Genomic DNA, 27,178 nt, shown 5'->3' on the forward strand with positions numbered 1-27,178 from the left:
CATGCCACCAACCTACCATGTAACTTCATGCACACTGAATTGCTCCTCACTAAGTGCTCAAAGGTGGAACCACAGAACAGACACTATGATTGTCATCAGAAAAGTACACACATAAACCCAAGAATGGACCAATACTTAAATATAATGCCCTACCATTCACAAGAAAACTGCCTGCAATAAATAAATAAATAAATAAGCCATACTGCATACACAAGCCTGTTCCTAGCCACACCTGACCCTCTGTACCTGAGTCATGCAGTATGCGGACAGCAGATGCTGAACACGTGCTTAGGCACATTTAAGCTTCCATGAGACATGAACATAAGCTGTTTGCCACTGTCAGCAATGCTTCCTTTCCCAGAGAACTTCATCGTCACCTCGTGACTAACAGCTTCCTCCGAGTCAGCAGGTGAGTCTTACTGTAACAGATGCACAGAAAATGCATCTCTAGTTGGACACGGAGCAACTGCAGGTGCCTCAGGTCCCTCAGCACCCACTGCCAGTGTGCTGCAGAATCTACTTCAGGTCGCGGATTTTCCAGCTCCCTCCCCTCTTTGCCAATCTCGTTACTTTTTAACAAAGCTGAGCATTGCTCTGACCACCTTTGGCTGCCACACAGTGCAGCTGGCTGGGTACGGCTGCTGGCAGGCAGGGAAACAGACCAGCTGCTCACAAAAATCAGCTGAGTGCTCTGTCGCAAAGGCAGAAAGGGAAAAAGGAAAAAAGAAAGAAAAAAAAAAAAAGAGTAAAAACTGGAAAAGTCCTGTGCTCTGGAACTGAAACCTGCGTGGGAGAGAACCACAGCCTGCTGGCGTTCATGTTACACGCTGAGGGATCCCAAAGTGCTTCACAAACAAGGACAGCAGGCTCACGTCTTCCGTCACTAGAACATGATACCCTGGCTGGCGAAAAAAAATGGAGCTGCTCCATACCTGTGTGCTCAGGAATGAGCAAGGAGCTCAGGAATGAGGGGCTTTTGCTGAGATCAAGTACAGCTGGGGACTGGGCTGCACTTACAGAAGTGCTCATCAATGGCCTAACTGGGATTCACCAAAATCAGTGGGGGGCATTGATTTCACTGAAAATGAGTTTAAGTCACTGCTCAGCACCTGAAAAATCCACCTTTAAAACAATCATGTCTTCTGCAGCAGGGATATTGATCTGACAATTTAGGTGCTTAGCATACCAGATTTTTACTGTCTTCTACACTACACTTCTACAGAAGTGAAAAATACAAAAAGTCAAATTGCAGACAACGGATACACAGGCAAAATGTAGCTCTCCAGATCATACTCTGACCTGATCACCCTTCCCCAAACTTGTTCACTTATACCAAGTTTTTTATAAAGTATCCTCTAGCAATGTTGGCGACTGTGCGAGGAAAGAACCCTGGGGCTATCCTAGAACTTATCAAAAGGATACATGAACTCATAGAAGCAGGTAATCTTTGTTTTAAGGATTTGTCTTGATAAGAAAGTTTTACATAATGCTGCAAATTAAACTGACATAACGATATAATCACCATATGAGCATACTTATTCCAAAATAAGACTGCTTCTTCCTACTTAACTTGCTTTGGTTCTGAATGCAGTTCAAGCTGAAAAGAAATCACTCTGGGTCTGATATAAGTGTCCCATGCAGCAGTTATACTTTCAAAAACATGCTGCACCCATGAGAGGAAGCATCCAAAGAAAATCCTGGATGTTTGAGAATCATGAAGGCTCAGTTGCGCTAACCACAACTCCACAGATGTTACTAGCTCTAGCTAAACTCCAATTCCATAAATACCTTCTGCAGGTTTAAACGACCCTTTCATATTCAGTATTGTTTGCCTTAAGCCGTTCCAAACTGCAGCCTTGCAGTGCTAAACAGCACCTTGTCTCTTACACAGAGCTAGCTGCTGTTTGGTGAGGATGAGGGAGACTCTTGTACACCACTTACAAATGTCCACAGCCTCCTTCTGGAGGAAAGTGCAGTGTAAATATTGTTATCCAAGTAGCAAAGGTAAATTACTTGTGTAGTCTGTTTGCCAGAGTTAACTAAGCCCTTCAGTTTACTCTGCTGTTTCTACTCCAGAAGGACACAGACCTAAGTTATTTAAAGACCAGTTGAAAGTAAACACCATTCCAAATTAAATGACCCCTTTGAATGTAACTCGTGCCACCAAAGGTTTAGTTTCTGAAGATTCCAGCCCAGTTTTCAGGATAACACTGCTTTTCACCCATCCCTTAACCAGAAGTCACCCATCAGCCCATTACTCTCCCATAAAGATCCCATACTTGTCATAATGTCCCCGCTCCTAACAAACTGCATCCTGTCTCCCAATGACATGTCATACTGCTACACCCAGAAGTGATGAGAAACACAGGTTTTCAAGGAATGCACATCAACTGTCAATGCCACACCACACTCCAGTGGCTTTTCCACCTCCTACCTCCCACCCAGCCCCAAAAAGCTGCAGCTTTTATTTGTACTGTGGGTGTGAAGGAGAGACAACATGCCAAATCCAGCCCCAGCTCAAGTGGACTTTGGCTGCTTGGGTTACAGCTACCTTGGATGAGTACGTCTAAGCTACTTAACCAATAAGCAGACACTGACAATTTTTATTTTTTTTCTTTTAAGTTATTTTAAATAATCTCTTCCCAAACCATTTTGCCCTCAAGACAGGGAAAGCGTGAGGCTCAAAGCCAGGAGGGAAAGGACAGTGTTCAGACCCGTCCCCTGGGGCATGCAGCCATCAGCAGGGGCCCAGCAGCTGCACTTCTCTCCTGCAGCTTCCAGCCTCCCGATTCACTCAACCCAGGATGCAAACTGCCAGGACGCAAACAGGGCTGCGTGCTGTTGGAGCAGTGGTGTGAGTGGGAAGATGAAAACTTTGTGTGCCTGCTGTAGGAGGAATCTTTCTCACTTCTATTTCTAAAGCAAGATCTTTTCCTCTTTGTTAGCAATGGTATTGTGTGCTTTTCAAATCACTGCTTTATGTTGCAATGGCAAAGAGGACTGCTACCACTGCCCATCCGTATCTGCAGTCTGTATCTCCCCCAGTCCTTTCTGTTTCTTCTAGATTCCTGCTCAGTCCTCCTTGATCTTTTGCTATGCCTGGGTTTCTCCAAGCCCTCCTTTCTTCTAGATTCCCAGCCAGTGCATAGGAACAAGGAAACCAGTCCAAAAAGGCCAAGAGTCAAACATGAGAAATTATTAATATTCTTAGATTGAGTATATAAATTACTCTATGTAAAGTGTAACTGACACTATATATATATATATATTTATCTCCCCAGGCAATAAGAGGTGCGGGAAGCTAGAGGAGAAAAGCTAGTTTCCTGCCAACAGGTCAGTCTGTGTGAGGGGCTGTGCCAAGGGAACCGTGTCCCTGGTAGCAAAAGAATAAAAATTCAGGGGAAGAGAAAGGGAGAACCAATTCCTGCCACAAAGGATTGTGGCTTGGTATCTGACATTTATCTGTGTTATCTGGATTACTCTCCTGAAGGTGAGGCACAGCACTGAAGAGCGGCACACATCCATGCAGCAGATGTGGCAGACCGGCTCCGTGTTAGCACCGGCACATGCAGACAGGATGCCAGCCAGACCAGGTATTCCCAGCCTGTTCAACCCTGGATGAAGGTAGCTGTTGCCATCATGTCTATCCATTAAGAAACAGCAAAAATGAGCAGCAGCCAAGAATCATTGTTTCTGAGAGCACAGCTCTCTGTGGGCCTTTCCTCATGATGGGAGCAGAAGTGCATACATTACTAGCAGGCAGAAGCACAGCCATGACAATCCTGCCCAGACACACCAGTAGGACTTGGCTGAGGAAAACCCATGAAACTTCATCCATTTTAAGTAGTTTTGGCTCAGACCTCACTGTCCTCAAGAATTAATCCCCAGGGAGCACCAGGCTTTCCCAAAACCCTCCCACCATTTCAGGACATGGGCTATCCTAACAGCCTAGCTCACTGAACAGATCAGTCCAGACTCCCTGAATTCCGTGGGGAGGGGTGTGTGTATATGTGTGTGCATGCGTGTTTGGTTGCTGTTGTTGTTTTACACACATATAAAACAACCAAAATCTCTCTCTCAGCATATGCTGAATCCCTCAGGGACAGGAGAGCTACTCTGACTCCTAAGGACAATGGGGAATAGGGACCTGAACCTTCCTCTGTTCTGTGAAAAAAAATCTCTCCCGTATGTGAAGGTAAAATGAAAACAAAGATCTCAGTTCTGTGAACACCCTGAACACATGTAACTACCCTTAGGTGAACACTGACAAACAGATAACATACACAGGAATTAGCAGAATTGAGTCCTAAGTGAAGTAATTACAGTAATTAAAAACACCAATCACATCTAAACTAGTAAGTATTGGGGGAGGGGGGAATAAGAAAAATCTTTTCTTCAGGGGGAAAAAAAATCCATCAATTTTAATAATCCTAGTATGTTACATGAAACTATGATGAGTTAAAGAACAAAAAGTACACCGAAATGTAACATAAATCAACAGGGTCCCTCTAAAAAATTTCATTCTTCCATCAGCAGCAGAGTGGAGGAGTAGTTTCTTGCCTGAGCTGGTAAATTTTCATGGAAATTCTGCTAATTATAGTAAACAATGTCCCTTGAATCGTTTTTCCAGGAAAATTTCAGCAGTTTCTTTATCCAAGATCCTGTTGTCTTTTTTGTGCACTAGTACAAAGCCTACGCAAGCCTACAGAGAGCTATTATGACAGCAAGAAACAAAAGGATAGTGAGAAATTTCTTTGTAATCTTTTTTTGTTTTCCCCCCTAAAAGGCTTTAAGAAAAAGTACTTAATAGTCAGTCATCATAATCTACTGTTCTCTTAAAGTCTTTACATCGTTTAGGCTAAATTCTGCCACTCGGGGACCCGGGGGCTGAAATCTGCTCTGTAACGCTGGTTGCCACCGCCTCCCTCACTCCTCGAGGGAGCAAGGCTTCTCCACGGGGCCTCGCAAGTAGCACAAAAAATGTAATTATCAAGAAGTTACTACGTGTGTTTCAAAAGGATCCTGTAAGAGCCCAAGGCCCAAAACGCAAGAGCACGGACCACCAGCTCGCACGGCCAGCGCGGCCCAGCAGCGCAAGGGAGGCGGCGGGCGGAGGGGGCGGCGCCGGCGTCCCTGGGCCGCAGCAACCCCGAGCTGCCAGCGGGAAGGGCACGGCTGGGGACCGGGAAGGGACCGGGAAGGGCACGGCTGGGGACCGGGAAGGGACCGGGAAGGGCACGGCTGGGGACCGCGAAGGGCCCGGCGCTGCCCTCGCCAAGCGGCCCCCGGCCAGCACCCGGCTGGGTGTCAGCTATGGCCGCCCCACGCACAGCGCCAGCCTTGCTCCAGGCTCGCCCTCCTGCTGCGAGTGCCTGTCCCCCGCCCCGTCCCCCGCTCCCCGGGGGCTCCCAGCCAGCACCCTGCCGCTGACACAGGGCACCCACAGAGCTGCCCCAGCTACCAGCGGGAGCAGCTGGCAGGGCCGAGCACTGCAATTAGCTCTCCATTAATATTTGCTCCTTCTGAACTCTCTGTATGTTTTACAGTTGTATTATTGTCTCAGTTTTACTTTTTATAGTATAGACATTTACTTAACTCAATAAAATGTCTTTAAAAACCTATGAGTTATTTTTAACTACAACATCCTTGATTGTTTTATTTACCTTAGTTTATTAAAACCAAAATACATCACCTTGAAAGCTAGTTTGTTTTCTTCATTTTTAATGCCATTTTACTCAATCATTTAATTGAATTCAGACAATGAAATTAATGTATTCAGTTTTGCTCTCCATTATCAGTATTGCATGCTGCTTTATTGTCACTTTCACCTGACATGCACGTGCAAAGGACTTAAATGTAGGTCCAAAGCTACTAACAGTGTTATTTTCATGAGCGAAGTCATGGAACCCCGACCGGCGCGGGTGGGCAGTGCCCCCCGAGCCCCCAGCCCCATCCCCCCCCGCAGGCTCTCCCCGCAGGCTGCACCATGGCCCTGCAGAAGGAGCCTCCCCAGCCGCTCTGGGCAGCCCGGCCCAGCGCCCCGCCACCCGCCAGGGACACACGTTCTCCCTCCTGCTCAGAGGGAACTGGCCGTGTGGCGGTTTGTGCCCAGTGCCCCTCGTCCCGCCGCTGGGCACCGCTGGGAAGAGCCTGGCCCCGTCCTCTGGGCACTCGCCCATCGATAAGAAAGCCCAGTCTGAAGAAAACTTTGCTTTCACCTGTCTCAACGCGGCCGCTACCTGCCGCTACCATAAGAAATCATTTGGAGCAGACCACAACCAAGACAATTACTAGCCTAATTTAACTACGCTGTAATTATATATGCTTCTGTGTGTGTGTGTAATCAGTAACTACGGTACTGTAAGTACAACCTATAAAAAAAAGCACAAACACTTTAACAAAGAATCTACTGCACAGTTAAAATCACAATATTCTACCAAGACAAGCTGTTATCAACATCATTTCCCCCAAACCAATGAGTTTCCCAGGGGTGCAGCTTCACAGCAGCCAGCCTCAAGGGTTAATTAGGGATTTCATTTTTTCAAGGCAGTGCAGCTCTGGGACAGCCAACCATACGGTCTCATCTCATGGAGAGATCTGGGGATTTGAGTGATGTTATGTAAAAAAAAATAGTAATTTAGAAGATAGTGAGAGTTGCTGAGCAACATGATATCATTCCAGTTAGTCACAGAATTTGCCTACTGAGGGATTCTGGTTTTGAGTCCTTTCAGTCTGAGGCTTAATGTAACTGCCTTTGCAGATCTGAAAGAGGCAGGCAGTTGACTTGATCAGATCCAGATCCTGGAACAGTAGACATCTTTATGCCTGATATAAGCAAATTATAATTATCCTTGTTTTTTTCTGCTTCTAATAGATATTACATATACACACACATGCACACTGTAAAAATATCTAAAGCAGCTAGTAAAAGCTTTTCCCTGCAGTCAGTCAAAATTCCATTACTTTTTTTTATTATTATTTATTTACATTGTCCACACTATAACAAACTCCTAGGCTTGAGATCATTCAGTACTTGAAGAAACTCGAAAGACGTAACAAGGCATCATACTGCAATGGAGAAAATGAGGTATACTAGTCATTTTTCCCTTATTTGTTGAGAGAAATGTAACTTACATATCCATAAAGGCTCTGTGTAGGGAAGCAAGGTGCAACATTTGCCTGTAGCTAAAACAAAAATGCCTCAAATTAAAAAAAAAAAAATCTATCATATAAGGCACTTACTTTATACTTTCAGCAGCCAGTGTCTGTGCATTTGCCCCTTATTAAGGGTTTCTGGAATCCTCAAACTAAGGAGATTCTTGCTGCCAAGTCTACTACCCACTTGGCTGAATCAGACATGAATCACAAATAGAGACAAAGATCTCAATGGGTGGGAGGTGAAAGAGCAAGTCAACAAGAAGAATGCTCCCCAAGCAAGCTCCAACAGGAGCATGCGTGCAAACACTCACACAAACTTTCGTAACTAAGTTTCTGAGTGCCACACTTGATTCAGCTCCCAAGACAGGGTGAGTCTCCGCAGCAGCTTAGTCCCATCATACCACATCGTCATCTCTTCTCCCTGGGCAGTAAATGGGTTCCTGATGCACACAAACGCCAGTCTGCAAAGCAGCAACTGCTCATCCCTACACAAAAAGGTATTTAAGGGTCAGAATCAAAATGCTGCTTTATGGTAACTTACATCAATGGACAGCCCAGCCGTGAGTCTGGAGGTTTGAGCATCTGCTTTAAAAAGTCTGTGCCCTGAGCCAATACGCAACAGCACCATTCTTCAGACTGTCAGAGGTGCTGTGCCAACCAGCATCAACTGATAATTTGGCCAAATCACTGCAACTGGATTTCTGCCAGAGCAGCCATGTTACTTCAAATGCTCTTAGCTGTTGCACAAGGAATACAAACAGCGTAACCGTGTTCCTAATCAAGGAAATCACTGAGCAACCTCCACACACCAGGTGCCTTGGGGGCCTTGACCAAGACCCTGAATCTGCTTCAGTCCCCAAGCGAACTAACACTCCCGGCTCCATCACACCGCTGATCTCCCTGTGGTGTCCAAGCGCCAGCGGGAGCTGTAAGGCTGGTGAGCACAGCAAGGGAAAACGCACACTACGCTCCTAAACCACGGCGGTTTGAATGTGACACGAGCGACTTCCTGATCAGCACCTCTCATCAGACTGCCAGGCAGACTGTGACTACACCTTTGTCTCTCCCTCCCTCTCTTTCACCATCCAGGCTCCAAACCTTTGAGAAGAAACGGCGCTCAGCCCATACTCAGCCCCCGACGCTTCCGGCTGTGCGCTCAGCCATGGGCGCGGGCTGCAGCTGCTCCGCCAGCACAGGGCAGGTGTATCCTCCGACTGCAGGGTTTCGTTTCCTGTTTGCACCACGCTTGACACGGGCTGCACTGAGTCTTCACAGTCATGAGAAGCGCTTAATGCAATAAGCAGAAACAAAGCTGCAAGACAGAAGCCTCAGGTTTCTGAGCCCTCTCCTCCGTCACTCGCCAGGCAGTGAGATGCGTACACCGTTTGGCTTCACGACCCTTCAGGAGACTGGGTAAGCTTGCTGGATATTCACTAGGTTTGGACTAAAGGAAGAAGCGGAGGGAAGAGAAACAGATGGTCGGTATTGGACTGAATTACTAGGAGCACAAAGTCCCACGTCCCACTCCACAGTTGGATTCTACTTGTAATTCCAGGAGCAGTCCCTCTCCAAATCAGAGAAAAATGAAGTGTGAAGAAGCAAAAGCACTGCTTGCCTTCCTGCAAATAGCATCAAGGGGCACAGTCTGCTGACTGTTCTGCAGAAATCAATGTTGGCATGTTGTTTCACCAAGTGAAATATCTACAACCTTTATGTCATTGCCAGGCCAAAAGCCAAAACAGTCAAGGAATTAGATGGCTTTAAAACTAAGCTGTCACAGGGTTTCCCTCACTTTTCTCACAGAGATGCTGTAAAGAGCAATACTGTTGACTGAAAGACAGATTTTATTTTAATAAGAAACCATGTTTTCTGTTTTAAAGGATACTGAAAATACCTGCCTCTGACAGCAAGCATTAAACACTGCCATCACCTCTACTTTCGCCGCTTGCACTCTGCTCTGAAGACACTGGCTCTTTAATAGGATGGAGCTCTGCCACTTGTCCCTACTGAACACAGGAAAACCGAACCAAAGAGGTTCTGCCCCTACCAGGGCTCCACCAGAACATCAGTCTTGCTGGAAACTGAAATGCTATTACCCAAGAAGTAAGTGGAAAGTTCCTCACTGTAGGAAAGTTGACTCACTTTCAGAGCCCAGGCATTTGAGATTTATCCAGGCTGTCCATCACCCAGAACAATTTTGTGGTAAATCAAACATCACTTTAGCAGACAGTGTGGCAGAAGGAAAGAAATCTTTCTTAACCTCCAAAACAACTGCAGTTTAAGTCTGTAGAAACCTTCTATGCCACGGTTTGGCTATTTGAGAATTCTCTGCCCATCCTCCATTTAACCCTCCACTTGCTGTGGGTCACTGATTGACATAGCCAGTCATGAGAAACGGACATCCAGAAAGACAACACTTTAGAAGAAAAAAATGAGCCTAACATCCTATTAGGCAGCGCACAGAATTACCAGTTCTAAACAGGATGAATATTTGCAAATACTTAAAACCCAAACGCATCCACACTTCTCTACACGTAGACCAATAATTAAGTTCAGCCTAAAACATACGCACAATTTGTTACGGTACAAATGTGTCCTCTATGAACTGTGTATGACCTCAAGTCCCAACCCATTCAGACCAGTGTAGTTTCTGCCTAGCTGTCGAGACACCACGTTCTGGCCACACGCCAGGACAGAACCTCAGCAAGCCCACCTCCCCAGGCGAGCTCCGGTGCCTGGGAAGGAAGTTGAGCATGTCCTTCATCTCATTTGCGAAGGTGGTGCAGGCTGCTCCGTCCTGCCTGACCAGCAGTTCAGGGCTAGGCTCAGCACCAGTTTAACACCCCAGTGATTCAGTGGCCACAAGGGAATCTCTAGTCTGAACAGATAAAGAAAAATGAAGGACATTTTAATGTTTATCCTTTATTACACTTCCTCATTCACCAAAAACCATCAGACAAAAATTGCAAAATTGTATTCTGTTAACTGGCCGGAGAGTGGCCGCCTCCTATATCTCTAGCACCCTGGGGCAGTGAACACATGCTGAAAGCCTACCATGCTTCCAGCACATCCTCATGTAACGGCCCCAGAAGCCATATGCCATCTAACTTTGAAATTCTGTCTGAAAGGAACAGAACACCGTCACAGTGGAGGACTACTCTGCTATAACCCGTTTTTTCCTGCAGGCAAGGATAGCAAGCACAAGGGTAGAGTTAAGGTTGCTGTAAGAACCTACTAGTTATCAGTGATGGCTGTGCTCACTATTCCACAAAAATTTTGACAAACATCAAACATCCTACGGCTTAGGCCAAAAGAATTGTGTTTATTTACCCTGAGACGACCAAGCATGGCAACTGTCTTCTAATACACAGCAAGTTTTCACAGCTGTAAGAGCAGTAAGCTATTCTCCATGTCCACTGGGAAGGACAAGAATAAGTGGCTTTCATTTCCAACAGAACCGAAACATTCGGGTGAGATCTCAGAAAAGGGCTTTCCATGGGTATCAGCGAGCTTTCAAGGCTCGACAGATCTCTGTAAAATCACGGTCTAGCTCAGTCACAGGGGACTGAGGTCACCTGGGTAGAACCAGGCCAATCCCAGCATCAATGAGTTGCAATACTTCTGAAAGGAGTTCTAGTCACAAGCACCAAGATAGTTCATCATCAAGTCTAAACATACCTATGTCCTGCAGGGCAGTGAAGAAAGTTACATAAATCCTGATTTTTGTGCTTTATTTCCATTTCCTAAAAAGTATTGAAACATTCATTTAAAAAATTAAGTCACTCACCCCAACACTTGTCTGCAAATTAGGATTTCTGAAATTACTATACACATGCATGTATGGATGCACATACATATAATAAGATGTTACTGATAGCTATTTATTTTGAAAGTGTACTCGCATAACGTTTTTCTTTTCTACCATGATAATTCAGCTTCTAACGTCCTAAAATATTGGACAACCATTTGCAAAAGATCTGAGGAAACTCCGCTGTTTCAGTATGGGATCTAGGTCCAGACACGTGCCCTTTCTCTGCCCCAGTTCCCACAACTGCAGGCTGTAACAGCTCCACTTCAGAACACTGTTGAACAATTTAAGTAATTAATGCTTATAAACTAAATTAGAGGCACTTAAATAAGGCATTCAAGTACTCAAATATGCAGCAACATAGTGTTAAGTGAAAAGGAATATTAGAGTCTAAAAATATGTCATGTAAAAACAGATCAGAAATACTCTGTAACAGTTCACCATCTGCTCTTCGAATCTATCACAAGTCAAAGTCCAGTACTCTGGCTCTCTGTCTCCTCCAAACTCACACCTCCATTTTCCTCTAACAAAGCATAAGTGGTTACGGCTTCACCTACCATGCACGCCGCTGTTCAAACACAGCCCACCCTTTGCCATGGAATGCAAGTATCAACACGCCATAGGCACTGTTATTTAGTGGGGTGTGGTATTTACCTAGGGCAAAGCCACATCCTTCAGCAACGACTTTAAAACTCAGAGCTTTAACACAGTAACTGTGAGATTATTCCAAACCACTGCATTGAAAGGATTTTAAAAAAGGAGAAAACCCAAAAAAACAAACACACACACAAGAAAAAATCCCAACACCCGCCAAACACCCCCCCCCCCCCGTCACGCTCCTATTTGGGTTAGCATCAGAACAGAACAAGCGAGGCCAGTGTCCCAGGCAGGATGGAGCCCATAAATGGAACGTGGCAACACTGGAGAAAAACCTGGAGTTACATGGAAATGGGGACCCTTCACCTTTCCCCATAGGAGCAAGAGGGCCTTCTGGGTTGAGAGGTAACTGTTTGGTTTTGGAGCAAACCTAAGATTAGAGAAACTCTTCCTGCCCCATGTCAGCACTAGGAACTATGTAAGGAATCTGGAGAAAAGATGACTTCTCCCTTGAGCAAAACCACAGGATCAAAAGAGAATTTCTGTTAACAGGACAGCACAAGAAAGGCAAGCTGAATTCCTCCTCCGTACCAGAAGCAGGTAGTCCCAGCAGACAAGGGATTATTTAAGATTTTAATTTCCATAATGTAGCCTTAAGAAAGAGAGTCAAATTCAGATCTTACATAAGCAGGAGTGACTCAATGAAAGACTGAAACTGAAACAAGGCATCTGCCTTCCTGAAGAGTTGTGGGTGTTTGAACAATAGTCAGTGTGTTGTACAGAGTATGTTTTCTCTGCCCTGAAGGTAAACGCATGTGTTTACAATCAAGATGCTGGAGATCCCACCTTCTCAGAAGCACAAACATCAATTGCCAATTATTAAGATGCAAACCCACCTAAAAATAAAATAAAACAAACAGAGTGTAGTTTATACATAGACGATTTATCTACAAAACTTTAATCTTGTAGTAAGAGAGACTAAAAAAAAACCCTAAAACTTAAAAAGAATCTCATACTGTTGGCTCCTAGCAACAGAACTGCAAGCCACACTCCCGTATCTTGCACAACCACCTACACCAGCCTCCTGAAACATGGAGCAAGCAGCAGCTTCCACACACAATTGGACATCGGTAGCAGGACCAAGACCAATACATCAGGGCTCAGCAAAGACAAGACCAATATTTAAGGTGTCATTTGCAGGTGATTTATGGCTTATGCTGCATGCAGGGGAACAAGCTATGCAGAGAAGTTACTTCACAAGCCAAGACTGATTTTTCTGCCCTGTTCTTTTTCTCAAAGAATGCAATGTAAAAAGAAAATTTGTGACTAGGCTACATTCATCCTATAGCCATCTCCTGTCCCAGACAGGACTGCTGCCTATACATCAGAGGACTAAAAAGGAAGACTGGGATCAAGACATGCAACTATGTCAATGGGAGAGGACATATTTCTAGAGATAATGCAGAAAATCCCAGTGGATAAACAGGGATGGAAGAAAAAGATAGCTAGTTTTCTGTCCCTCCAGTTTTAATATTGGAATAGGAAACCATGCTCAGGACATGAGCCAGTCGTACTGCTGGAAAAGCCCTTGGAGGCTGCTGGCATAGTGATTAACAAGCACAGGGCTATTAGATAGCACAGGACCTCCTCCCTCCCTGGTCGCATTGCTGAAGGCAGGCAGTCACACACTCTCTTTGGTCTGGTTATAAACTTTGGGAAAATAAGCCATGAAACTGTTACAGGGGCCTGATTAGCGCCCAGATTCATGCAGATCATTAGGCCAGAGAGAACTCCAGGGACTCACTTCTTCCTAATGCATTTAAAATATGGGTTCATTACTTTTTCTACTGAATGCCTTTGGTAGCCACGGAGGCATCATGAGCAAGTGACAGGCAAATGGACCTGGAGGTCAGGAATCTCCACTTGTTCAACAGAACAGCAGGATCTGTCCTGAAACGAGTACCTCAGGATTTAACTGCTTACTCCTCCCGGGTTAGTACAAAGAAGGCAAAAAAGTTCCATATCTAAATTCCATAGGGTAAGACAATACAAACTGTACCCAAGTATCAGCCCAAAATTCTGATACTCAGCATTTTGCACTATGAGAAGTGAAAGCTGGAGTGCAGGAAGTTTCCTAGTTTCTTCAGATTACATTCTCCTGTGAACAAAGCTGACCCTTGGTGGTACCGGTGCCACTGTTCCTACAGAACGTCCACGTGGGGGAACGGCTGAGGAGGAGCCCACAGCAAGAGGAGCTTATCATGATTAGAACATTTGGGGCAAGTGCACTTAGCCAACAACCCCCTCAAACCCCACAAAAGATAACAAACAGCCAATCTGCACGCATGAATATTGTTCACACAGATTTTTATCCTTCCTATCACTGCATCACATAAGCATACAGCGATGGAGAGGCTACCCGTCAGCACTTGCTCTAGTTCTGCCTCGTTCAGAAGATGAGGGTCTCAAACCCCAGATTTCCTATACAGCCACTAAAGCACCAATGCACAAGAAATCTTTCTGTTTCTGTGTCTCATTCTCCTGAGAATTGTTATAAATTACTCACCTCAAAGAAGGGCAAAACCTGTTTGCTTCAGACTGAGCAACTCCAAAAAAACTTCAGCTATTTCCAAAGCTAGAAAAAGGTACATCTTGATCCCATTACGAGACTTCTGATGAATATTCTGAAAAGCTTTTTAACCTTGAATTTTGAAGGAGCCTGAAATCTGCTAAGAGTCGAGTCTTCAAAGCAGGAGCAGTCCATAGGAAGAGAAGAAGTCAACCTGATTAACCTGGCAAATGCTAAGAACCTGAAGTTCATCTGCAGGAGACGCTCGTTAGCGTGCGGACAGTCTCTTCTGTGGAGACTGCGGGGCACAGCACACAGGTGGGGCCGATGGAGCCCCACTGGCAGGTGTGTTCAGCCCCCTCACAGAGCCGGGCGAGCTGGAGGAGCCTCAGCTGTGCGCGGGCAGCCCTGACCTAGCTCTGCCCCATACCCCAGGCCCATCCCTCAGGGGAGCTGGAGGGCCCCCCAGCACAGTGCCCCTCCAAGTGCCCTCTGTAGCGGGGCCAGCCACTCTGCCTCGCCGCAGCGCGCCTGCGCAAGGGAGGGAGGGGGAAACCTCGTGGCCCTGTGTCAGCGCTTGCTGCTGCTGGAACCTGCTCAGATACAGAATTACGATTATGCTGGAACTTTAATGATGTCTTCAGTGCAAAACCAAGTATTCAAAAGTTAAGAAATTTTTAGAACTCAAGTTTTTGATGCAAACAAGTTATCCTCTTGAAGGCAACACCTACCCTTTTCTGCAGAGCTTACGATACAGTCTTTAATTATAACATATTGTAGTTCCTATTCATTCAGTGTAAACAAACAATTCCTGACTCTATAAAAAGCAGGGGGGGGGATTATTCTGTCCTCATTGGCTTTACCATTTTTACTTCACTTACTGGAAATTACTGTAAACACAGTTACTGAGTTGTGTCTAGTATTTTGAAGACAGCCATGACTGCAGCAGCAGAGTGCTTTTCAAACTTTAATGAGTTTGTTTTTGCAATCTGTTATAGTCATATCTCACAGGGAAAATACTGAAGAAAAGCTAAAATGAAAAGTACCTACTGATTTTGAAAGTCCAATCTGAGATGTCAGTTTCTGCTTTCCCTAGTACCTAGTGTTATACAATACTGTAGAACAGCTCCCATTAACTTCCGTTGCAGGTACAAACATTCAGCATTTCTGCTAGTGAGAACTGTACTCTCAAGTTGGTCAATAGGAGAGTGAGAAAAATATGATTATGTCCATGGTGAAGGTCTGCATAAATAACTTGCCTATTCTCTCCCAAGGGCACTGTGAAAGGCCAGCCGTTCTCCGCAGCAGCGTTCAGCAGCATTTGATCGGGAAGTCAGGCTTTCCCTTCGTGCAACCCGCCTGATTTGCTGCATACCTACCTATGAAGAAACAGAGGTCCTGCAACACATGCCATCAGTCACCATGGAACTGTAACTTGTCCTTTGTGTTGACTGGAAATCTAAACCACGTGCTTATTAGCTGAGAGTCATGCATTCTGTGTGTCAAGAACTACACCTGCTTGCAATTAAAGGCTGTAGAATATTAATACACCCATACTGAAGTCATTTTAGTTCTTTTATTTCAGATATTTTCAATGCTTGACTGAATGATGATTTCTTAATACAGTTGTCTCATGTTGTCCTGATGCGGGTTTGGTTGTGGGGGGTTTTTTTGAGAATGTATTTTCCTTGGGTTTTAAAGCAATAGTCTTCTTGCCCGTTAAGTTTTGATCTTCCGACAAGCCTTTCCCCTTGCGCTTCCAGTGGCATGCCCAGCCAGTCCCAATCACCCTGCACCCAATCACAACCCTCTTACCTCCCTCATCTCCAGTTTTGCTCCTGACTAGCTTGCATTAGAATCGGGCAGCTTCCCGCTCCAATGCGTCTGCCCACCAGACCCATCATTTGAAAGTACAAGAGAAGACCACAACCCGTCCCACTAGTTCAGGGGATCTTAGAAGATTTCCAGTGGAGGTGGTGATTTCAGAGCACCTGAGCAGGTTCCAGCAGCAGCAAGCGCTGACACAGGGCCACGAGGTTTCCCCCTCCCTCCCTTGCGCAGGCGCGCTGCGGCGAGGCAGAGTGGCTGGCCCCGCTACAGAGGGCACTTGGAGGGGCACTGTGCTGGGGGGCCCTCCAGCTCCCCTGAGGGATGGGCCTGGGGTATGGGGCAGAGCTAGGTCAGGGCTGCTCCAGCTCGCCCGGCTCTGTGAGGGGGCTGAACACACCTGCCAGTGGGGCTCCATCAGCCCCACCTGAGCACTAGAAACCCACCTTTGGCTCGGCACTCCACCTCAGGAACCAAAGCAAGCCAAGGACAGCAGTGACACGCTGTCCACATTGAACATCACTGAGAAGAACTGCTGCTGTGTTCTCAACTATACAGAGCTGCCTGAAAAAAAAAGCTAAGGCACAAAGACTGCTGTGTTCTCTGTAGCAGCTCAGAGTAGTGAAGGCAGCTATAGCCAGGACTGGATCAGTTTATGTCAGGATGTGGCAGAGATGAGGGGACAGAATCGGTTACACTGACAATGAAAGATGATTTCCTACCACCAGTGGAAAACAAAGGCACTCTCTTTCTACGCAGTGTGCAATGTAATTTACCAGGAGATATTACTCTTATCATATGAAAGTTGTGTGAAAACTACAGGAGTTTGCACTTCCCTCTGATACATCAGAAGTGAGCTGTGCCATCGCCATTAGCTTCCTTACTCACACAGTTCCACAACATTCCAGCCTCCTGTTAAACAGGTAATCATTCGGTGGACTATGAATCACACACTTTTCAGTGCCAATTACATGCAGATACAACATGTATCATACTTATTCTTTATCACCTGTAACCACACCTCTTATCAGGCTCGGGTGTGGATGAGGTCAGAGGCTGATGATGAACACCAGATTCAAGTTGAATGTGAGTAAAGTAAAGGTGGTAACTGGTGGGCTGGGGTGAACAGTTTAAGGAGTCTGTGTTTGCTGCACCACCTTACTTGGCTATTTCAGCCTGTAGATGAGGAGTGTTCCTGGATTCTGAGTTAATGCCAGGCTCCCACAAAGCAGTGTCTGTGTCATGCTTGCTGTAGTCACCAACTGGCTCGGAGATTCTGTCCCAAGCTCTAAATCTGGATTGTGCCAGGTCCATGATATTGCTGCTTCAAATGAGCTGCCAATTGGTCTTTGGCTAACATCTTCCCAAGCTCACCAAGGAATAGAATAATAGCCAGGCCTCATGGGTTCAGGGTAGGTTTCTATAGCATCAGTCTCACACTTCCCTGTTTTGGAATGTAAAGGAAAATTTCATCCCTTGTGGGAAGCTCAGCATTTATTGATACAAAAAACCCACCCCAATGCTGCTGGCTGGGTTACCCCAGAAAGCTTTCTCCATCACTGACAGGAATGGACCAGTTAAGTACTGGAAACAATAGACCAGGAGTCTGACACGGGATGAACATGTAGCTGCTGCCCCTTCCCTACGCTTCCGCTCAGCGTGAGCTGATGGAGGGCGGTGGGTTGGCCCTGGCTGGACGCCGGGTGCCCACCAAGTGCTGTCACTGCCCGCAGCGGGGCCGGGGAGGGATGGTGTAAGGAAAGGCTGGTGGGTTGAGATAAGGATGGGGAGAGACCACTCAGCAGTTACTGTCACGGGCAGAACCAACTCGACTTGGGGAAATTAGTTTAGTTCATTGCCAATCAAATCAGAGTAGGATAATAAGAAATAAAGCCAAGTTTTAAAAACACCTTTTCCCCACCCGTACCTTCTTCCCAGGCTCCGCTTCGCTCCCACGGTCTCTCCTCCCGCAGGGCGCAGGGCCGGGGCTGCCGTCAGTCCCTGCCAGGCTGCCCCCGCCGCCCCTTCCCCGCAGGGGGACCCTCCTCACGCTGGTCCCCTGCCCCGGCGGGGGCTGCCGTGCGTGGGTCATGGCTCCAGGCAGTAGCAGCAGCCTCGGGCAGTGCTGCACCGAAACCGCCCCTGCAGCCCCCCACTACCAACACCTTGCCACCAAACCCAAATACATGGGGACCAACATCTACCCCCCCCTCCCTTTTTTGGGTGTTTGGGGTTTTTTTTTAATGCTATTTCTCCCCAGGTATGCTGTGCTATGTCAGGCAATGCCTTCTTGCCCAACTGGTGAGCCTTGCAGAGGAAGCCCTGTTGGTAGAGAAAGTTGAGAACTGCACTAAAAAATACAGTCTAAACCTACGCTATGCAAGATCCAGATTAATACGGACTGACAAGCCAATTTGTTCTGCCTCAGCCCCCTTCCTCCACAAAAACTGCACTGACAGAGAAGGTGGAAGAGAGACAGTGATTCAACTGGTGCTGTACGTAAGACAGGATCCCTTTTTCCTTCCATGAGGTACGGGGATGCCATTACCTTTTCTGCCACACGTTATAATCACCACAAAATGCTGTATGATGACCCTTAGTTCTTCTCTCAGCCACTGCTAAACAAAACATCTATCTACCCCATAAATATAATGTGCATTCTCACCTTCCAGAAATATAAGCTGTATTAAATTGCATCTCGTTTGAGCATTGAATCAAATTGATTCACTTTAACATGTTCCATTTATAATAAACCCAAGATGTGAGTTCAGAGGTTATTTTTCTCTGTGTTAGCTGCCACACATTTAATTTAAAAATATGTTCACCCTCATCAAATCAGTCTAATAGGGTAAGAACGTCAGAACCCAGAAACATACAGACATGCAAAATTTCCAAACTATTGCTCCAGCCGCTACCCGTACTTTCCTTTTGAGACTGGTGTGGGTTTTCACAAATAAACCTTCAGCTCTGCTGAGTCAATAACAGCTTGAGAAGAATCTGCTTAGGTATGACCTCCTTAAATACGAACACATCACACGACAATGGGCAGTCACTGTTACTTTCTTCCCCTCTTTCCAGATCTAATAAGCATTATAAGGAGGCTTGAACTGTAGAAGCGCACATATAGAGACACTTCTAGAACACAGCTAATCCAACAGGTCCATAAGAAAAAAAATATTATACTAGATCTCTTTCAATTTTAAACTGTACACCCAAGCAACATGTCCTTTAATGTACAAAAAGTGAAAACTATCAGGGGGAAGTTGATTCAAAAGAGAAGAATCTTGTAACATCTAGGTCACCATTTCAGATATATCCAGGATCAGGAACTCTTCAGCGATATGACATTTAATTGCCTCTCTTTCAACTGATTTGGTAAGAGCCAACTCATTTCCTACTAGACAAGAATCCACATTACTAACAAGCAGTCACCACTAGAACTGATACTGCTGATGTTTCAACATACCCCACCACTTGAGCACACAGTGGTGAAGAAACCACCCCTGGACTGGGGGAAGGCTCCCGATTCAGAGCTTTGGCCCAGTAACCACGCAACGAAGAAATGCGCAATGTACAATGTACTCTGCTGCTGTTCACCTCATGTTTGTTCAGCATACAACAGAAAGATTTCAGTATACAGGACTGTCATCATAAATCAGCATATTTTTTTTAGAACCGCAAAGTGCATTCCATTAAAAGTAGTTGTTCTGTGAGCAGCAAGCTACTGAAGCCTGGTTCCTACTTACCTGATACCTGCTATCCTGCACCCTCATCAGAATAACTGCACCTGTCACTGTCCTTTACCAGCTTGTGCCAAAAAAACTCCACTCACTCTCACGTTTCCACATTCCCACCCACCCCCAACTTCCTCAGCTAGTGCCGTCCCCAGCCCTGGGTGCTTCCTCCCGATTTCCCTCAGGGCAAGAGGCACTGCCTGCTGTGGCTGGCCCAAGCACCAGCAGTGACCAGCTCGCCAGCATGCACATGCCAGTTTGCTAGTAAACAAGCAAAACAAAAGACTCATCTTGCACCTTCTCCCCCGAGAAGGAAAGGTATGCACTTATTTCAGTTTCCTCTCTTCTACCCAGAGGCTGATCTTTGCGGAACTTTAAATAGCTCTCAAAGAAACTTTGAGATGTCTGTGCCACTGTCAGATTGGGCTGAAATCTACTGAAACTGTTAAAATGGAATTGATAGAGTGATTACACAAGCTTTCTTTCCTTTGGAAAGTAAGCTAAAAACCCATTAGCAGTCTTACTTATGTCATCCCTTCGTTCCCATTCTTCATTTAAAAATAACAATTCTATTCTACCGCATTAGCTTATGTAACCCACCCCTGAGCCAAAGTAGTTGAAACTTTCAGTCTGGATTTATGAAGTGTGTGTGCGCCTCTCTATATGTTTGTCCATTTTGAGGTGCTTGGCACTATGACAAATAACAGTGAGAAGACTAGTGAAACCAAACAAGCTTGACTAACGGCTGTCCCCCAAAGTTTCTGGACTGGTATTGTCACACGCAAGAAATGAACTGCTGCTTCTCTAGCAAGCTGTCAGCTGTTCTCATGGTTACAGATCTAGGAATTTGGAATGACAGGTCACAGTTATGAGAATGAGCAGATTTATCTGGCATATTTCTATCCAGTAAACAACATTCTCCTATAAAGAGGACAAGAGGCTGCTGTACATTACCATGGTGTTTATTCTCCATGAAAAACACTTTTTAAAGTCTCTGTCCCAACAAAGAAGGTGCTAACCAGACTTACGTATTTCTTAAAATGGCTCACTCATGGAATGAAGACAAAAATACATAACTCTTGCACTTTCTCCACTACTATAAATGGACCGCTGGTGCAAGATTCAGCTGTGTATGTACACCTCCCAGATGGTGCGAGGCAAGGGTAGAAAAGCACGCTTCCATTTAAATGTAGGGGAAGGCAGGAATGCCAACTGTTGTCATAAGGCAAAACCTATCCAGTCAATTGGCTATTTAAAAAATAACCAATAAATTTTTATTCAGTTAACCGCCAAAATCTGTGAAGCTCCAGCTATGGTGTTACGCAAACTACATTAGTACAGCTATGTGCAGTCGGTGTCACAGAACCACGAGTTCAGCTAACAGGAGAGCAGCACAACTGGGCTTCTCCCACACTGCCAACCTTTAATGGCCGGAGGGGTCTTCCTCCAGGAAAGCCAGGACAGTCCAGTTCCCAAAGCCACCACCAGTGACTGAAAAATGAAGTACCAAACGTGCTTCAGTAAGACACACAAATTTCACATTGTCACCATATGCCATCCGACCCAGAACACCGTGCAAGGCACAGCTGAATGGCACCCCCCCCCGGAGAGCCCTGCTTGCCCAGCGGGCTGCCAGGAGGAGCCGGGCACAGCTGGGGACAGCGCCCCACAGCCCCCACCCAGGATTTAAGGCCAGATATCCGCAGGGCAGCAAGGGCGGGCTCCAGGGCGCTCGGCTCGTGCTCCTGCACTGGGAGCTTGAGAGCCCACAATATTTCAAAGACCCAAATGGGTCTTGATTTCCAGGTCAACAGCAGAGGCCTCCCACCAAGAGGCCTGGGAGGGCCTTCCTCAGCTTAGGTCTCAAGTTCCCAGGTCTGCAGATGGAAGCCTTGGAGCCCTGATAACAGGAACTTTATCAGAACTTCTGCTCCCGCAGTTGAAGACTCGGGCAAGCTTCCAAGGTCCCTGCTAGGCACTGGGGAGCCTGGTAGGCTCTGACGGTCCACAACCCACCGAGCACTGGTCTGAGCTTAGTCGTAAGCTGCCAGGCGACAAATTGATTTCTAACATTTCCAAACAAAAGTCTAAGGAAATTCCAATCAGAGGGAAATTTAAAAATGTCACAATTTCCCATGAATTAGGAAACTGCAAATTTGGCCCACCTCTGATTTCCGTTTCCCTTCAGAAAAGTCTCTATCTTTTATGTTCCACTCTGAGAAGGAGCCTTCATCTATTAAAATTATGTATTTTATATAGAAACAATAAGCATGAAAAAAATGTGCCAATTTGCCTTTAAATAGAATCTTCAAAACACAAAGCCATTCCTTGGGTTATCCTAAAATTTCTAGTTATTTTCACCTGTACATGCCTGCCTTGAAACCAAAGCCTTCTGTTCTAACACAGACTTATTCATCCTGCCTCGAGATTAATCAGTAAAGAGGACACGCTGTAAAGTTGAACCCACGCTGGTTCAAAGCTCAGACTCCTACTTTGCTACGTGCTCAGTACTCACTGCTCCGCTAACAAAACAGTGTCCATAGGGACCGGACAGCTGAGTGTAGGGATCGCTGGTATCACAGCGCTGGCCGGTACAGAAGGACATCAAACACCAGCACAAGCCTGTCCTGGTCACCTCCCGGTATCCCCAAGCACACAGCGCAGCCACCTGAGCTGAAGGGCAGTGAGCCCGACCCCAGGGAAAACAGCAGATTCCCAGGATCTGAGCTCTCAGTAGGTAACGCAGCAAGGAACTACACGAGTATGCATTAAGCAGACAACCCACTTAATTTATTAGACAGTGTCACGAAGTGGGTGATACTTAGCCCTGCTGGTTTGGAGTCCCAGGTCCCAGCCCCAGCTCTGGCTTGCCAACCTGCCACAGAGGCAAGAACGAGATCAAGAACATCAGTCAGAACGCAGGCCCTCAGCAGGCAGTTTGCCCTATCTTCCCCGACGCTGCAGGTATGGAAAAGTAACTCAGCCTTTAAAAACATGAAGTATTTTACCAGCTGAGTGAATACTTACTTTACCAATGAGACATTTAAAAAATCCTGCAGCTGTGCTAAACTTGGGAAACATGCAAAAACTTTTTCAGAAATTGATTTCCCATAATACTATTAAAGTTCTTGATTTCCCACACACCTAAATGAGTAGGACATTGTCTCAGAGCTTAAAACATTTATAATACAGCTATTTTTAGTTTGTCCATAAAGCATTGCTAAATAACAACTTCTTAACTTGTAAAATTTTCTTTTCTTGCAATTAAAAGGTGATTAAGACCTTTTCCCATTTTGCAGTGCCTAGAAATTCTGTGTAATTTAAAAGAAAGTAACACCACCCACATGCACGTATGCTGTACATTTTAGATACACGCATGTCAGACTACAAAGGAAGGATAAAGTTCTAAGGAATGATTTACGGCTCGGTGTCACATACAATACCAATGACTTCAGAGATGCAGAAGCAAAATCTTAAAGGGTTTGTGTGGGTTTTTTCAGGCTTCTCACCTGAAGAATCGCTTTTGCTTCAGTCTGTATTCAAGAGAAGTTAACCAGATGCCACAACGCCATCACAAAGTTCTCCATATCGCTGAAGTGCTACAACTAAATTCTTGTTCCAGATTAACCATGCATAAGCCCACTGCAACAGCAGGGATATGGCGTCAAATGAGACCCTCTAGCCCCTCTCCATCTTAAATTTCTATTCTTCCACTGCTTTCACAAAATCCCCAGCAGCGTAGCATGATTTTAGAAGAGAAAGCAAAACAATAGTAAATGTTTCCTTTACGCACCAGATTCTATCTCAGAAACAAGAGTACAAGTGGTATTATTATCATTTTCCTCATAAGTGGTATGAAAAAAAGCACAAAACCTTTTCAACCCTTTCTTTTTCTCTTCTGTAAGCAGGCCACAGGTTGATGCAAACAAAACCAGTATCGCTCACAGCATTTTAGCTCCTGTACTATGTGTCCTCTAAAGTAGTAAACCCACAATTACCATGAGAAAAGTCCAGCTGGAGGTATCACCTACAAGCTGTGCTACTTCTTGCTTATACGTTTTTTTTCAAAACATGTTCTGCTCAAAAACAGTTCGGTGCCTCTGAGCTGGCAGCAGAACAATTCAGGCTGTGGTCTCTATTAATAAAGGTGGGAGAGCAACATACATTACAAAACCCCAAGAAGCCCAGTATAAGGAGTCAGGCAAGTATATACTAAAGCTCATGAAAAAGCAACTAACTCTATGCCTTCAGCAGCACACTTCACGGATGAAAGCTGCCAAATTACAGAGGGGATTTACTGAGAAGAATGCGTTGCTGCCAGAATGGACAAAAGCACGCATTCTACCCATTCCAAGCTCCTCCCCATCTCCTGTCATGCTCACAGCAAGAAGCAGCTCAAAAATTGACAACCACAGGACTCCAGGATTGGAAGAGACAAAAAAATACCTGCTGGTAAATGCCTGGAAAAAATTTATTTTGAAGATCTGAGAAAGGAGACTGTGAAAAACCAAGAACAAAAAAGCCCAGCAAAACCCCACAAAACAGGAAGATCCCAGCCCGCCCGGACCACTCAGCCGCCCCCGACGCGCCGCCTGCGGTGCGGGACGTGCCCGGCCGCGGGGCGGGTGCCCGGCGCGGGGGGGGGCGGCCCCAGCCTGCGCCCAGCGGGGCCTCGGGACCCCCGCGACCCCCGGGCCCCCGTACCTGGTTGGTGTCCTCGCCGCGCTCCAGGTGCACGATGCCCTGGCTCCTGCCCTCCGTGTCGCTCAGGACGTCGTCCTCCGAGTCCTCCAGCAGGGACGAGGAGCCGGTGGAGGACAGCGAGGAGGTGGAGAGCCGGCGGGACTGCAGGTGCAGCGAGCTGTCCGTGCGCAGCCAGCCGCTGCCCGGGGCCGCCGCCGGTGCCGGGCCGCCGCCCGGCGCCTCCTCGCCCTCCTCAGCGGTGACGGTGAGGCGCGGGATGACGGGCGGCAGCACGCCGTTGGGGGGCCGGACGCCCCTCTTGGCCGGGTCGGGCAGCTGCCGGGCGGCGGCGGCGGCGGCGGCGGCGCAGCGCGCCTCGAAGAGGGAGCGGAGCTCCCCCACGCTCAGCCGCTTGGCCCGGCCGAGCCCCGGGCTGCCGGGCAGCGCCGCGCCGGGCTCCGCGGCGGGCTGGGCGACGGGCGCCTGCCGGGCAGCGCCCCAGGGCCGGCGGCCGGGGGCGTGCATGGGGACCGCCGCGCCACCGCCGCCGCCACCGGGGAAACTTCTTGGCGGCTCAACCGGCGGCCGCTGCTGGCAGCCCAGCGGCGCGGCTCATGGCCGGCCCGCCCTCCCCGGGCAGCTCTGACTCACCCGCGGCTGCAGCCGGAGGCGGCTATACCGTGCCCGCTGACCCGGCGCCAGGGCCAGGGCCGCCCCGCGCCCGCCCGCCGCCGCCCCGGCGCTGAGGGGAGGGGAGGGGAGGGGAGGGGAGGGGAGGGGAGGGGAGGGGAGGGGAGGGGAGAACCGCGCCGCGCCCCGCCCCCGCCCGCCCCTTCCCCTTCCCCGCCCCCGCCCTTTTGGTTTCGCTTTCCCTCAGGCGGCGGCGCGCGGGCTGGGGGTGCCGCGCGAGCGCTCCCGCCTCACAGCTGCGCGCGCCGCCTGCTAACGGCCGGCACGGGCACGGGCACGGGCACGGCACGGCACGGCGGCTGCGTGGCGCGCGCCCCCTCCCCGCTGAGGGCAGGGGCCCGGGGTGGCCCCTCGGGGCCGGGGCTGCCGCGGCGGCGGGAGCGGGATCGTTCCCCCGCGGCTGAGGGGCCCCAGGCCGGCGGGCCCGCCCCGGACCCCGCGGGGTCCCGCTCCCGCCCGTCCCCCGCCGACGCGCCTGAGCCTCCGCGCCGGGCCGCTGGGGTACCCCCGCCCAAGGGCCGAGGGACCGGCGGAGGGAGCAGCCCCGGCTGGGCCCTGCCTGCCCCGCTGCCGCCTGCGCGGCCCCTGCCTGCCCCGCCGGGGTGACACCAGCTGAGCGATCAGTGAAGGCAGCCGTTTCCAGGGCGGTGCTCAAGGCCTCAGTTTCACCTCTCCTGGTTTATCGCAATTTCCTTGTGCTCTCCCACCTGCTCTGGCCACCTGTGCCCCCCCGCGCCTGGGCCGCCGGCTCCCGCAGGGGTGACACACCGTGGTCCTGTGCCACCATCCGTCCCTGCTCACCTGTGCCCTCGCTGGGGTCGCAGCCGGCCATGCCGGGCCCCTGGAAAAGCCTGTTCCAGCGGGCAGCTCGACAGCGAGCCACCTGCCAGGCACCTGTGCTGGCAGCTGGGACCCGCACGGAGACCAGCTCAGGTGCCTTCAGACGCTTCCTAGAATCAAGCGGTGCCGGGCCGGGAGTTTGGCCAGCCTGGATGTGCGGCTCCAGCAGCCGCGGCTGGCCCTAGTCCCCACCGGGACACAGCGGCCGGAGCTCTCGGGAGCGGCCGAGGCAGGCTGGCAGCTACCACCGGCTTGTGCCAGAACACCAAAGCACTGAGGAAAATGGTTGGTAGTGCGGCGCCTCGCCGACAGGCAGCAAACCACAGTGCCTGCGGGAGCGACTCCTTTGTGGGAGGCTGTGAGGGCTTTAAGTTCTTTCTGAATGAAGATACAGAGTCACCTCTTGTATCATTAACTTTGGAGTTAGTTTCAAATTTTATAGTGCAGAAGAGCAGCCTCAAAAGATGAAGACAGATTTGGCCTAATGCGTACCTAAAATTGTGACGGTTTACTCAAAAGCATGATTTTATAATTGATGGTTTCCTAAGAAGACTCGTGGCAATAAATTTGAGGAAAACGGGAGCCGGTTCAAAGTGTGTGCCTGAGATCACAGACGCTGGCTGGCCCCATTGAGGGATGGAGGGAGTGGTGGCAGCTCCGCTCTGCAGGCAGGACAGGCAGTCTGTTCGCGGGAGGGAGGGTAAGTGGGAGCTGTCGCAGGGCAGGCGGGAACCCCTGGGAGTCCTGCTGCGCGCAGAACGAGGTTTCAGTTCCCAGCCTCCTTCAGCCATTGCTGTCTGCTGATTCTGCAGTTGCAGGATTACGTGCGCTCTATGATTAAGAAACCTTATTTAAAAGATTTCCTTATTTGGGAAACCTTAACCTCAGCGATGGTTCTGAGACCACCAACTCACTCTGTGTAGGGCTAAGATTAGTTTATAGTTCAGTTACAAAATACAGTTCTAAAGGGTTTACTTTCAGCTAATGAAGATAGAAACGAAATACATGCAATGATTTTGATAGATTAATACATGTCTAAAAATAGAAAAGCATCCTTTTAATAATATTGATTAGTGGCAATTGCTTGGATAAGACTAGGTGTAGGTTTCACTGACTGGTTTTGTAGCATATCAGCTTTAAGGAGCTACTGATCTCTGAAGTTTGCCTGAGAAGTAACTCGAAGGCTTTCAGCGCTACCAGGAGAATGAAGAGATTCCTCAGTCAGCCGCGTATCACCACCTTGGCTTGTAAACCTACAACTGTGCTAACAAA

At 48.0% G+C, this 27,178-nt stretch overlaps 1 protein-coding gene across 1 annotated transcript in view; it reads right to left on the reverse strand.

The window, feature by feature from the left end:
• ITPKA (inositol-trisphosphate 3-kinase A) overlaps nt 1-25,121 on the reverse strand; it is a 40,589-nt gene extending 15,468 nt beyond the window's left edge. The window contains exon 1 of the mRNA XM_056346808.1: nt 24,398-25,121. Coding sequence (XP_056202783.1) covers nt 24,398-24,901 — 504 coding nt within the window. The 5' untranslated portion in view covers nt 24,902-25,121. The remainder of the gene's footprint in view (nt 1-24,397) is intronic.
• Nucleotides 25,122-27,178: the final 2,057 nt, after the last annotated feature.

Source organism: Falco biarmicus, chromosome 7, assembly GCF_023638135.1.
Source record: "Falco biarmicus isolate bFalBia1 chromosome 7, bFalBia1.pri, whole genome shotgun sequence".
In the NCBI taxonomy this organism is placed as follows: domain Eukaryota; kingdom Metazoa; phylum Chordata; class Aves; order Falconiformes; family Falconidae; genus Falco; species Falco biarmicus.